General features: G+C 49.9%; 1 protein-coding gene across 3 annotated transcripts in view; it reads left to right on the forward strand.

The window, feature by feature from the left end:
- Positions 1 to 12,815, forward strand: part of btbd9 (BTB (POZ) domain containing 9) — a 92,264-nt gene that overhangs the window by 72,967 nt on the left and 6,482 nt on the right. For all 3 annotated transcript variants that reach the window (XM_078399986.1, XM_078399988.1, XM_078399987.1), the window contains exons 7-8: positions 3,974 to 4,083; positions 8,736 to 8,925. In XM_078399986.1, the coding sequence (XP_078256112.1) occupies positions 3,974 to 4,083; positions 8,736 to 8,925 (300 nt within the window). The remainder of the gene's footprint in view (positions 1 to 3,973; positions 4,084 to 8,735; positions 8,926 to 12,815) is intronic.

The raw sequence follows: 12,815 nt of genomic DNA on the forward strand, positions 1-12,815 counted from the left end.
GTACGGAGTTTGTACATTCTCCCCGTGACCTGCGAGGGTTTTCTCCGAGATCTTCGGTTTCCTCCCACAGTCCAAATGTAAAAATTGTCCCTAGTGTGTGTAGGATAGTGTTAGTGTGCGGGGATCGCTGGGCGGCGCGGACCCGGTGGGCCGAAGGGCCTGTTTCCGTGCTGTATCTCTAAATCTAAAAATCTTTTTTTTAAATCTAAAAAAATGTATGGCGGAGGAAATGGTTAGGCCGGTACAATAACAATCTTTAAAACACATTTGGACAGGTACATGGATAGGAAAGGTTTAGAGGGATATGGGCCAAATGCATGTAGATGGGACTAGCTTAGCTGGGGGCATCTTGGTCAGCATGGATGCATTAGGCTGAATGGCTTGTTTCTGTGCTGTATGACTTTGCTCAGAGGAAGTGAATGACTGACCTGATTGATTGGGGAGGGAGGGAGGGGGTCACAACCCAGAGGGAGCTAAGAGAAGACGTTACCAGAGACAAGTACAGAAACATCGACGGCATCATTCTCGTGGGCATTGTTGGGGCTGGGCATCCGTGAGCTGGGTGCTGTGAGGACTGGTTTCAAACCACGCTTCTTAATGGGTAAAATTAACTCTTTGTCAGGGGAATTTTTTTAACTGAAATTCAGTAGGTTTAAAACAGCAAAAAGAGCTGTAATCAGAGCAAAGGCTGCTTATGCTGGAAGTCTGAAGGGCAGAGAATCCTGGATGTACTCAGATCAGGCAGCAGCAGCAGCAGCAGGGGAGGAGAGACACAGGAGTTGACGTTGCAACTCAAGGACCCTTCATCAGAGCTCAGTCGTCAACAGTTAATCAACTAAATAGGGAGTAATTACTGCAGGTAGGGAGGGAGCTGAGATACCACTTGTAAGTCAGCTGTGGCTGATAAAGAAAATAACAGCCAACGGTGAGAAAATACTTCAGTGGAAGCTGAAGTTCAGAACTTGGTGTTGGGGGAGGTGCTGTCTCTTCACCACTGACACAGTGTTTATCCAGTGTTCTAATACTGCATTCAGTGCTGAATGTCACGTACTAGGGACGCTTCGATAGGTTTTGCAAACCGACGAGGGTCTGTCCAGGCTGATTAAGCAGCCCCCATTGTAGGAGGCTAAGGACAGAGTCATAGGTCCACATTAAAGGGGAAGGGAATAATAGTGATGTGAAAAACTGTTTTAACACAATGTGTGCTTGGATCGGGAGCGCTCTGCCTGGTTTGGAGGTGGGAGAGTGGATTCCATTATCGCCATCTAAATGCAAGGCAAGGAAAACAATATTAGCATGATGTGAAGAAGGGCCAGGGTGGAATCAATGGGATGCTCTGATTGAACAGATGACTTCAACCTGTCCTATAACTGCTCTACAGGTTCAACATGGGGCAGCAGATCTTTGGAAGTCAGGATGTGGGAGTTCGTGGGCAGCGAGGCAGGGTCGGGATAACACATCCCCACACCCTGGGGCACGGACTCAGCAATCTGGAGGTGTTTTGTCAGAAGGGAAGAGGCTCTGTCTAGACTGGTCACGTGCGGCAGTAGGCTACCTCTGCCAGTGGGTGTGGAGAGGATGTGTCAACCAGTGGGAGAGTCTAGGACCAGGGGCCATCGCCTCAGAATAAAACGACGTGCCTTTAGAAAGAAGTTGAGGAGGAATTAATTTAGTCAGAGGGTGGTGAATCTGTGGAATTCATTGCCACAGAAGGCTGTGGTGGCCAAGTCATTGGGTGGTTTTGAGGCAGAGATTGGCAGATTCTTGATTAGTGCGGGGTTCTGGGGAGAACGCTGGAGAATGGAGTTAGGAGGGAAAGATAGGTAAGCCAGGACTGAATGGCGGAGTAGACTCAATGGGCCGAATGGCCTAACGCTCCTATCACTTCTGAACTTATGAAGAACTAGTCCCTGTTCGCTGATCATACAATTAAAATCTCTTCCTCCACTCATCCATCACCCCTGCATTATCCAACACACTAGGGACAATTTACAATTTACAATAAAGCCAAATTAACCCGCAAACCTCCTGTATGTCTTTGGTGTGTGTGAGGAAACTGGAGCACCCGGGGAAAACACAGGTGGTCACAGGGAGAATGTACAAACACCTTATAGACAGCACCCGCTGTCAGGATCAAACCCGGGTGTCTGGCGCTGTAGGGCACAGTCCAATCCATTACACAAAGCAGACTCTCCTCCATCCACTCCATCTACACTCCATGCTGCATTGGGAACACAGCCAACATTATCAAGGACCTTTCACACCCTGGTCATTTCTTATTCTCCCCTCTCCGGTTGGGCAGAAGGTATAAAAGCTTGAAAGCATATGCCACCAGATTCAGGAACACTTTCTTCCCTGCTGTTAACAGACTCTTGAAAATAACTCTTATAAAGTAAGGATACGTCCCACATCCTCCAGTCTACCCCGTCGCGACCCTTGCACTCTTTCTTTTATCTGCACTTTCCCTGCAGCCATAACACCATGGTTTACATGTATCCGTGTATGGATGTTTCATCTGGAATCCACACAAAGCAAAGCTTTCCTCTGTAGCTTGGTGCTTGTGACAATAATAAGCTAATGCCAATACCTCTGCTGGCACTGGATTAACTCTCAGAAGCAATAATCTGAGACAAATATAATAAATTCCTTGAGAAATTACGGGAGCAGCCGAATTGATTGTTAATCAACGTTGACTAATGATTGAATGCTTTGATGAAGTCATGGGGATGGAAGATTGATGCGGGAGCACAGCAGTTGCCATCTGCATAAATTTTCAGACGGCATTTAATAAGATCCCACAAGAGACTGGTTAGCAAAAAATCAGGCTCCTGGTATGAAGGGGTTGGTGGCAGCATGGACAGGAAATCCGACAGCACAGTAGGAAGGAATCAACAAAGGACTTCAGGTATCGGGAAGACTAAATAAAACATGAAATGTCCCTGGACAGCAGGTTAAATGAGAATCCCAAGGCATTCTGTGTTCCCTGGAGACTGTTGGAGAACAGAAGGACTGAGAGCTACAACTACACAGTTTCCAACAAAGTGGCAACAACACAGGTTGACAGGGTGGCGAAGATGGCGTTTGTCACAAGTTCACGTTATAGGACTAGCATGAGGCCTTTCAGCCCATTGAGTCTACTCCGCCATTCAATCATCGCTGCCTCCTAATCCTATTTTCCCGCCTTCTCCCCATAACCCTTGACACCCGATCTAATCAAGAATTTGTCTATCTCTGCCTTAAAGATATCCACTGACTTGGCCTCCACAGCCCTCTGATTCCACGGATTAACTACCCTCTGACTTGTCTTCATCAGACAGGCCAATGAGTACAGGAGTAGGAACATCACGTTGCAACTGTACAAGTCATTGATGGGACCACACCTAGAGTATTGTGTGGAGTTCCGGTTGACCCACAGTGGAGGCCTTGGAGAGGGTACAGAAGAGGCTCACGAGGATGTTGCAGGGATTAGAGACTTTTGGCTATAAAGAGAGGTTGGATAAACTTGGATTGTTTTTACTGAAGCGTCGGAAGTTGGAAGGGAGACCTGATAGAAGTATATAAAATAAGGAGGTAGACACAGAATGCTGGAGTAACTCAGCGGGTCATGCAGCATCTCGGGAGAGAAGGAATGGGTGACGTTTCTGGTCGAGACCCTTCTTCAGTCTGACAGTGTCGATGTAATACTGCCCTTAAATGCCATGTGCCTGAGGGAAGAGGTGTTGTTCCTCAGCCCTGCCTCGGGCCTCACTGAGAGAGTGCAGGAGACCACAGGCGGATGGAGGGGAGGGGAGGGGGGGGGGCTCACCTGACATGCAGTTGGGAGGCAGACTGATTTTAATTTCAGATTTCCAGCATCAACAGTGTTTTTGATTTTTTTTTCTGATGTCGATCCTGTCAAAGCAAGCTGTCCTCGGGGAATCTGCAGGTACCTGACACTGATCCATTCCCTGATCCTGAGCTGGTTTCTTTGCAGATATATTCGCATTGTCGGAACTCACAACACAGTGAACAAGGTTTTCCACCTGGTCTCGTTTGAGTGTATGTACAGCAACAAGCCCTTCTCACTGGATGCAGGATTGCTGGGTAAGACTCTTTTTGCCCCTGTAAACCTCTCTTCATCAGTTTGCCTGCATTCACTGCTGAGTCTGAATCAAACCACTCACAGCTTTGAGGTCAAGTGGGAGCCTACGATGAGCTTCCCTTCCACGTTCAGGCTGCTATGTACCATCATCTCCATCAGCTTGGGTACGAAGGAACTGCAGATGCTGGTTTACATTGGAGATAGACACAAAAAGCTGGAGTAACTCAGCGGGAGAGGCAGCATCTCTGGATAGAAGGAACGGGTGGTGTTTCGGGTCGAGACTCCTCTTCAGACTGAGAATCAGGAGTGAGGGAGACACAGATAAAGAATGTAAGGTGTGGAAAGGGGACATCAAAGGAAACGTAGTTCAAGGAAAATGTAGAATAGATCATTGTGAGCTAGGGGAGGATGAGAACAAAGCAAACAAAGATAAAAATCTAATCAAGGGGATAGTCAGACTGGTCGTAGACCTGGGATGGGGGAGGGATGTGGAGAGAGGGAAGGGAAGGGTTATTTGAAGTTAGAGAAGTCAATGTTCATACCGCTGGGGTGTGAGCTACCCAAGCGAAATATGAGGTGCTGTTCCTCCAATTTGTGCTGGGCCTCACTCTGACAAGTGGAGTCCCAGAACAGAAAGGTCAATGTGTGAATGGGAGGGGTTAAAGTGTTAGCAACCAAGTGATCATGTAGGTTTAGGTGGACTGTGGGCTTAGGCGGATTGGGCGGAGGTGTTCGGCGAAACGATCGCCGAGCCTGCGCTTAGTCTCGTCAATATATAGGAATCCACACCTGGAACAGCGGATGCAGCAGATGAGGTTGGAGGAGGTGCAAGTAAACCTTTGGCTCACCTGAACGGATTCTCGGGGTATTTGGACGGAGTCGAGGGGGGAGGTAAAGGGACAGGTGTTGCATCTCTTGGGGAGAGGGTAGTTTGGGTGTGAAGGGATGAGTTAGCCAGGGAGTTACAGAGGGAACGGTCTCTGCTGAAAGTGGAAAGGGGTGGAGATGGGAAGATGTGGCTGGTGGTGGGGTCCCGTTGGAGGTGACGAAAATGGCGGAGGATTATGTGCTGTATGCGACGGCTGATGGGGTGAAAGGTGAGGACTAGGGGCCTCTGTCCCTGTTGCGACCGGAGGGAGGGAGAGCCTCTCCATCTTTGTCCTTGCCTTTCATACTTCCAAACGGAACAATTCCCACGTTCCATGGCAGGCAGCCTATTCTCCGTTGTCTAAAGCCTCTGTACAGCTCTTGTGCAGTTCATGTCACCACATTACAGGAACAACTTGGTAGCGATAGAGAGCAGAAGAACAGTCACCCACGTGCCTTCTTCACCACCTTAGCCGGAAAGGTAGGAAGTACTGAAGATGATGAATTCACCCCAGGTCAGGATGGAAAGCATCGGAATTGTATGAGGGTGGAATTGCAGAGGTCCTGGCGAGAATAGAGTTTAGTGTTAGTTTAGAAATACAACGTGGAAACAGGCCCTTTGGCCCAGTGAGTCCGCGCCGGCCGGTGATCACCTCGTACACTAGTTCTATCCTTCACACCAGCGACAATTTACACAATCCAATTAACCTACAAATATGCACGTCTTTCCAATGTGGGGGGAAACCGGAGCACCTGGTGAATTCCCACGCAGCCACAGGGAGAACGTACAAACTCCGTGCAGACAGCACTCGTAGTGATTGAACCCGGGTCTCTGGCAGGGTAAGGCAGCAGCTCGACCGCTGCGCCACTGTGCCGCCCAATTCCTCTGGGTAAAGGGGGTTGTGCCAGAGAACCGCAGGTTCGAGAACATTCCAGCTTGTTTAGAAAAGGTAGTGAGGACAACCCATCAAACACAGCCCCTCCATGAGGAGTGTGCTGGCAGCAGTAAGCAAGAGCAAGATGAAAGGTTCCTTGGACCTGTGCATTATAAAGGAAGTGTTGGTATAAAGGAGGTTTTAGAGATAACTCGCGCCAAACTGATATCACTGGTGAAGTTACATGAAGTGGCGTGACAAGAACGATGCAGGCGATGAGTCCAGGGAAACGTTGAATTGCGTGTCCTAAAGGGTGTCGGCACAAGGTAATCCCTCGGCTGTGCAGATCCCAGGCTGCAGGAGGGATGGAGGCAGGGCTGCAGTGACTGATCCTGGTAGTGTTGGAGGGAGGATACACTTCCCCAGGAATCACTCCCTCCCTGATGTAGCCATAGCTTGGATTTGTCTGTAGAATGTACAGGTCGTGTAACGTTTAAATTGTGTATGTGGACACAAAAAGCTGGAGTAACTCAGGCAGCGTCTCTGGAGGGAAGGAATGGGTGACGTCTCAGGTCGAGACCCTTCTTTAGTCTGAAGAAAGGTCTCGACCCGAAACGCACCCATTCCTCCTCTCCAGAGATGCTGCCTGACCCGCTGAGTTACTCCAGCTTTTAGTCTCTACCTTCGGTTTAAACCAGCATCTGCAGTTCCTTCCCACACATTTAAATTATGTAAATGTGGCATTTAATTGGCATTTAAGAGGCTGTTAGGTGGGCGCGTGGATATGCAAGGAAGGGAGGGATATGGATGAAGTGCAGGCAGAGGAGATGAGTTTAACGGCATGGTGTTCAGCACAGACATTGTGGGCTGAGGGGCCCGTTCTTGTGCGGTGCCGTCCATGTGCTGTGTTAACACCTGGCGGGAGAGTAAAAGGTGAGAACGCAAGTAAGAAAGAGGATCCGGAACAGACCTCGACAGGGGGGTTGTTTAAAGCTCAAGAAGTGCAAAGTCATGGATTTTGGTGGGAAGAATGGGAGAGGCAAGGTGATGTAAAAGGTGCAAGTTATAGGAGTTGCAGGAACAGGCAGAGGTGTTGGTGCTGAGATCATTGCGAGCGTTGGCAGGACAGGAGGGAACAAAGCAGCAACGCGGGCACGGAGGCTCCCTTCGACGGCCAGCTCTGCCTCATTGTGTCCAGTTCCGGACATCCCATGCAGGCCTCAGGGGGAACAGAGAGTTTTACAATCCCATCGTGGCAAGAACAGAGATGTAGGGGTGGTAAAAGTGCTCAAAAACGTAAGAAGAGGGAATATTTTCCGTGTAAATTACCCCGGGTGAGTGGGTAGAATCTGGGGAGAATAAAATGGCATTCGTGTAGGATCGGTGCAAATGGGTAATTTATGGTCAGCACGGACTCAATGGGCAGTTTGTGTGCTCTAGGGCTCTCTGACTCTATGATTCACAATTCTCCCACAACAGGAACTATCCTCTCTGCATCCTGCCTGTCAAGGTTCCTCTGTCTTTCTACTTAGTTTAGTTTAGAAATATACCATTGTCCAGCTTCCCCTCACAAGACCCCCCCCCCCCCCCCCCCACCATTCCAAGCACCAGTCAAGTGAATCAGCCCCCCCTGAACTCCCTCTGAATGATCCCAATGCATTTACATCTCCCCTTGACGAAGGAGACCGGTACAGCACATGATACTCCAGATGTGATCTCACCAATGCCCCATCTAATTCACGGACACTCCCTACTGTATGCAGAGGGAGCAGTAAGGCACAGAGGGCTCTGGAGCTGAAGCAGGTGAATGGGATCAGGACGGGTGGGTGCAGCAGTTGGTGAGGAGGTGGTGAGATGAACGCTCCGACCCTTTTGCCCCACAGCCGCCTGACATGACACAGCACGGAGACAGGCCCTTTGCTCCACGCTGAGCCATCACTGGTATTTAGGCCCCAAAGCTACAAACGCTAACATCATTCGCTTTTCCAATCACTTGAACAGTGGAGTGCCCAGATCCCTCGGATCTCAGATTTCCACAATCACCCACTCTTCAGATAATGTACTTTACATTTTATTTTTTTTCCTGCCACAATGGAGAGTTTAACATTTTCCAAGTTCCTCTTGCTGCCCGAGCTGGTGAACACTGTGTTATGTTCCCTGTCTCTGGAGGTGATGAGGAAGCACCCTGTCCCAGTTAGCCTGCCCCTGAGAGTGGCCTGGCACTGCTAGATGGGAGAGTGTGTGCTGCCCCTGTTATCTCTGCAGTGTGAGTGGAACAGCATCTTCTTTCAAACTGACCCCTATCTGTACGCATGCCAGCTCATCATTTATTTTGGCTCTTATATTATCATCAGCTTTCTCCACGTTCCCCCAGGTTTAGTTTAGTTTAGAGATACAGCGTGGAAACAGGTCCTTGGGCCCACCGAGTCCGCACTGACCAGCGATCCCCGCACACTTACACTATCCTAGAAACACCAGGGACAATTTACAATTTTTTCCAAGCCAACTAGCCTGCAAACCTTTGCGTCTATGGAGTTTGGGAGGAAACTGGAGCATCCAGGGAAAACCCACGCGGTCACAGGGAGAACGTGCAAACTCCGCACAGACAGCATCCGTAGTCAGGATCGAACCCGGGTTTCCGGCGCTGTGAGGCAGCAACTCAACCGCTGCACCACCATGGTGCAACTCTACCGCTGCGTCACCATGGCATCCCAGTAGGTTATTCCCCTCAGTACTTTGCTTCAGAATCAGGTCTTCCCTTGGACTGGTCTTCGGGCAGGTGAAGGAGGTAAAGTCACGTCCCCTCGTGCTGCAACATTATTCTGGACTGAACCTTCATCTTCCACTGCTCTGTGAGGTCTTGTACACATGCAGACTTGTGCTTAAAATGTTTAACTCAAACGATGTGTTAGTTCCCACAGAGAACGTGGCGACTGTTAGTGCAAGTGCCACGGTGATAGAAGGGGTGAGTCGCAGTCGCAATGCTCTCCTGAACGGTGACACCAAGAACTACGACTGGGATTCAGGCTACACTTGTCATCAACTGGGGAGTGGAGCCATCGTGATCCAGCTGGCACAGCCCTTTGTTATCGGCTCCATGAGGTAACGGTGCCCGGCACACAGCCCACATGGCATGTGCGCGTGTATGTGTGCGTGCGCGTGTGTGTGTTGGTGCACACATGTGTGTGTTGGTGTGTATGTGTTTGTGCAAGTGAGTGTGTGTTGGTGAGCGTGTGTGTTGGCGTGCATGTGTGTTGGCGTGCGTGTGTGTTGGCGTGCGTGTGTGTTGGCGTGCGTGTGTGTTGGTGTGCGTGTGTGTTGGCATGTGTGCCTGTTGGCATGCGTGCGTGTTGGCATGCGTGTGTGTTGGTGAGCGTGTGTGTTGGCATGCATGTGATGTTGGTATGTGTGTGTTGGCGTGCGTGTGTTGGTGTGTGTTGGCATGCGTGTGTGTTGGCATGCGTGTGTGTTGGTGAGCGTGTGTGTTGGCATGCATGTGATGTTGGTATGTGTGTTGGCGTGCGTGTGTTGGTGTGTGTTGGCATGCGTGTGTGTTGGCGAGCGTGTGTGTTGGCGTGCATGTGTGTTGGCCTGCGTGTGTGTTGGCGTGCGTGAGTGTTGGCGTGCGTGCGTGCTGGCGTGCGTGTGTAGGTGAGCGTGTGTGTTGGCATGTGTGTGTTTTGGCATGTGTGTGTGTGTTAGCGTGCGTGTGTGTTGGTGTGTATGTGTTGGCGAGCATGTGTGGTGGCATGCGTGTATGTTAGCATGCATGTGATGTTGGCATGCGTGTGTGTTAGCAAGCGTATGTGTTGGCATGTGTGTATGTTGGCATGCGTGTGTGTTGGCGCACATGTGTGTTGGCATGCGTGTGTTGGCATGCATGTGTGTTGGCATGCATGTGTGTTGGCGTGTGTGTTGGCTTGCGTGTGTTGGTGTGTATGTTGCCGTGCGTGTGTGTTGGTGTGTGTGTTGGCGTGCGTGTGTGTTGGCCTGCGTGTGTGTTGGCGTGCGTGAGTGTTGGCGTGCGTGCGTGCTGGCGTGCGTGTGTAGGTGAGCGTGTGTGTTGGCATGTGTGTGTTTTGGCATGTGTGTGTGTGTTAGCGTGCGTGTGTGTTGGTGTGTATGTGTTGGCGAGCATGTGTGGTGGCATGCGTGTATGTTAGCATGCATGTGATGTTGGCATGCGTGTGTGTTAGCAAGCGTATGTGTTGGCATGTGTGTATGTTGGCATGCGTGTGTGTTGGCGCACATGTGTGTTGGCATGCGTGTGTTGGCATGCGTGTGTTGGCATGCATGTGTGTTGGCATGCATGTGTGTTGGCGTGTGTGTTGGCTTGCGTGTGTTGGTGTGTATGTTGCCGTGCGTGTGTGTTGGCGTGCGTGTGTTGGTGTGTGTGTTGCCGTGCGTGTGTGTTGGTGTGTGTGTTGGCGTGCGTGTGTGTTGGCGTGCGTGTGTGTTGCCGTGCGTGTGTGTTGGCGTGCGTGTGTTGGCGTGCGTGTGTGTTGGCAAGCGTGTGTGTTGGCAAGCGTGTGTGTTGACGTGCGTGTGTGTTGGCCTGTGTGTATTGGCATGCATGTGTGTTGGTGGTGTGTGTGTTGTCGTGTGTGTGCGTTGGCATGTGTGTGTATTGGCATGTGTGTTTGTTGGCGAGCGTGTGTGTTGGCCTGTGTGTGTATTGGCATGCATGTGTGTTGGTGGTGTGTGTGTTGTCGTGTGTGTGTGTTGGCGTGTGTGTGTATTGGCATGTGTGTGTGTTGGCGAGCGTGTGTGTTGGCGTACGTGTGTGTTGGAGCTTGTGTGTTGGCGTGCGTGTGTGTTGGCGAGCGTGTGTGGGCGTACGTGTTTGTTGGCGTGCGTACATGTTGGCATGCATGCATGTGGCACACGTGCGTGTTGGCACCATGTGTTGTCATGTGTGTTGCCATGCCTGTGCAAGAGCGTGTCTATGCCCGCTGTGAGTGCATCCGTGCATGCATGTATGTATGCACACGCGTGACACAGAGATAGACAGACAACACTGCTACATCAGTGTGTGAGGGTGAGGACCGTGTATTTCCATGGTTGTGTACGTGAGAGGGAGAGACCAGGGTCCCTCTTTCCCAAAGCATTTCCTCACAGTTGCCCAGGTGCAGGGCATCAGGCAAATGAACTGTCCTCTTACAAGCTGAAGTGTAGTCCTGACCTCCCATCTACCTCATGGAGACCTTTAAACTATCTTTCATCAGGCTTTCTCTTGCACTAAATGTTGTACCGTTTATCTTTTATCTGTACATTGTGCACTGCTTGATTGTATTCATATATAGTCTTTCTTTAACTGGATACCACACAAACAAAAGCTTTTCCACTGTACCTCGGTACACGTGATAATAACAAACTGAGCGTGGTAGGTTGGTCTGGAAGGTTAATCACATGAATCCAAAGAGCACTTGCCTGAACAGCACACTGCTCCTGTGGAGCTGCATTCAGTGGTGATGGACAGGGGTGGCCAGTTCTCTTTTTACATCCATGTCACAACTTCCCACCGCACTGTCTGCAGAAGCTCTGAAACGCTGCGTTTGCTTCCCTCGCTGGCCCTGTCACGGATACCTGAGCACTGATCCCAGTGCAACTTCACTACTTCCCACCTGTCAGCCGGCAAAGTAACACGCTTTCCTGCGCTGTCACAGATATCAAAGCTGAACTGCATGCAATATTCCTGCCACAGCTCAAACATGGAGCCACGCAGCACGGAAACAGGCCCTCTGGCCCAACTGTGTGGGGAAAAAACTGCAGATGCTGGTTAGAATCGAAGGTAGACACTAAAAGCTGGAGCAACTCCGTGGGTCAGGCAGCATCTCGGGAGAGAAGGAACGGGTGGAAACCCTTCTCCTGAAACGTCACCCATTCCTTCTCTCCCGAGATGCTGTCCGACACGCTGAGTTACTCAAGCATTTTGTGTCTACCTACGCCCCAACTTGTCCATGTTGACCATAATACCCCATTGAGACGAGTCCCCCCCTTCTCTTCGTTTGGCCCACTAAACCTTTCCTCCTATCCATGTACCCGTCCAAAGGTCTTATAAATGTTGTTATAGTACCTGCCTTACCTTCCTCCTCTGGCAACTCAGAATAAAAGGACGTGCCTTTAGAAAGGAGATGTGGAGGAATTTGTGGAATTTCAGAGAAGATTTATGAGGATGTTGCCAGGATTCAAGGCCTGAGGTTGGACAGGCTAGGACTTCATTCGTTCGAACGCAGGAAGCTGAGGGGTGATCTTGTAGAGGTGAACAAAACCATGAGGCTAATAGATAGGGGGAACGCACAGAGATTTTTTACCCAGAGTAGGGGGATCAAGAACCAGACATAGGTTTAAGGTGAGAGGGGAAAGATTTTTATAGTACCTGCCTCAGCTACCTCTTACTCTTTGTGTGTACAAATTACCCCTCAGGAACCTGAGGGGTAATTTTTTCACACAAAGAGTAAGAGGTAGCTGAGGCAGGTACTATAAAAAAATTAAAAGACATCTAGACAGGTACATGGATAGGAAAGATTTAGAGTGATATGGGCCAAACATAGGCAGGTAGCACCAGTGTTTGTGGGGTATCTTGGTCAGTGTAGGCCTGTTTCTGTGCTGTACGACTCAATTTTGCCTTGCATTATTATAGTTTGGTCTACCCAGTACAACTAATAAGTTATTTTATATTATTTGTTGTGTTGTTGCATTTTGCATCTGTAAAGCCGCAAGCCAGTAAAAATGTCATTGTTCCGGTCCTGATGCATCTGACAATTAAGCTTTCTTGCCTCTGGTATCTTGTTCCAAATGCCCACTGCGCTCTTTGTGAAAAGGTTGCTCCCCAGGCAACTCTGTCTTTTTCCCAGGATAGGCAAACTGGGAGCGGGAAGGCATAGACGAGTTAGGCTGAAGGGCCTGTTTCCACGCTCTGTGACTCTACAAGGTTAGGCTGTGGTGGAGAGATGGGGAGTGGGATTATTCTGGCCCCTTTCTGTCCGGGT

The sequence above is a fragment of the Rhinoraja longicauda genome, chromosome 5 (genome assembly GCF_053455715.1).
Source record: "Rhinoraja longicauda isolate Sanriku21f chromosome 5, sRhiLon1.1, whole genome shotgun sequence".
Lineage (NCBI taxonomy): Eukaryota > Metazoa > Chordata > Chondrichthyes > Rajiformes > Arhynchobatidae > Rhinoraja > Rhinoraja longicauda.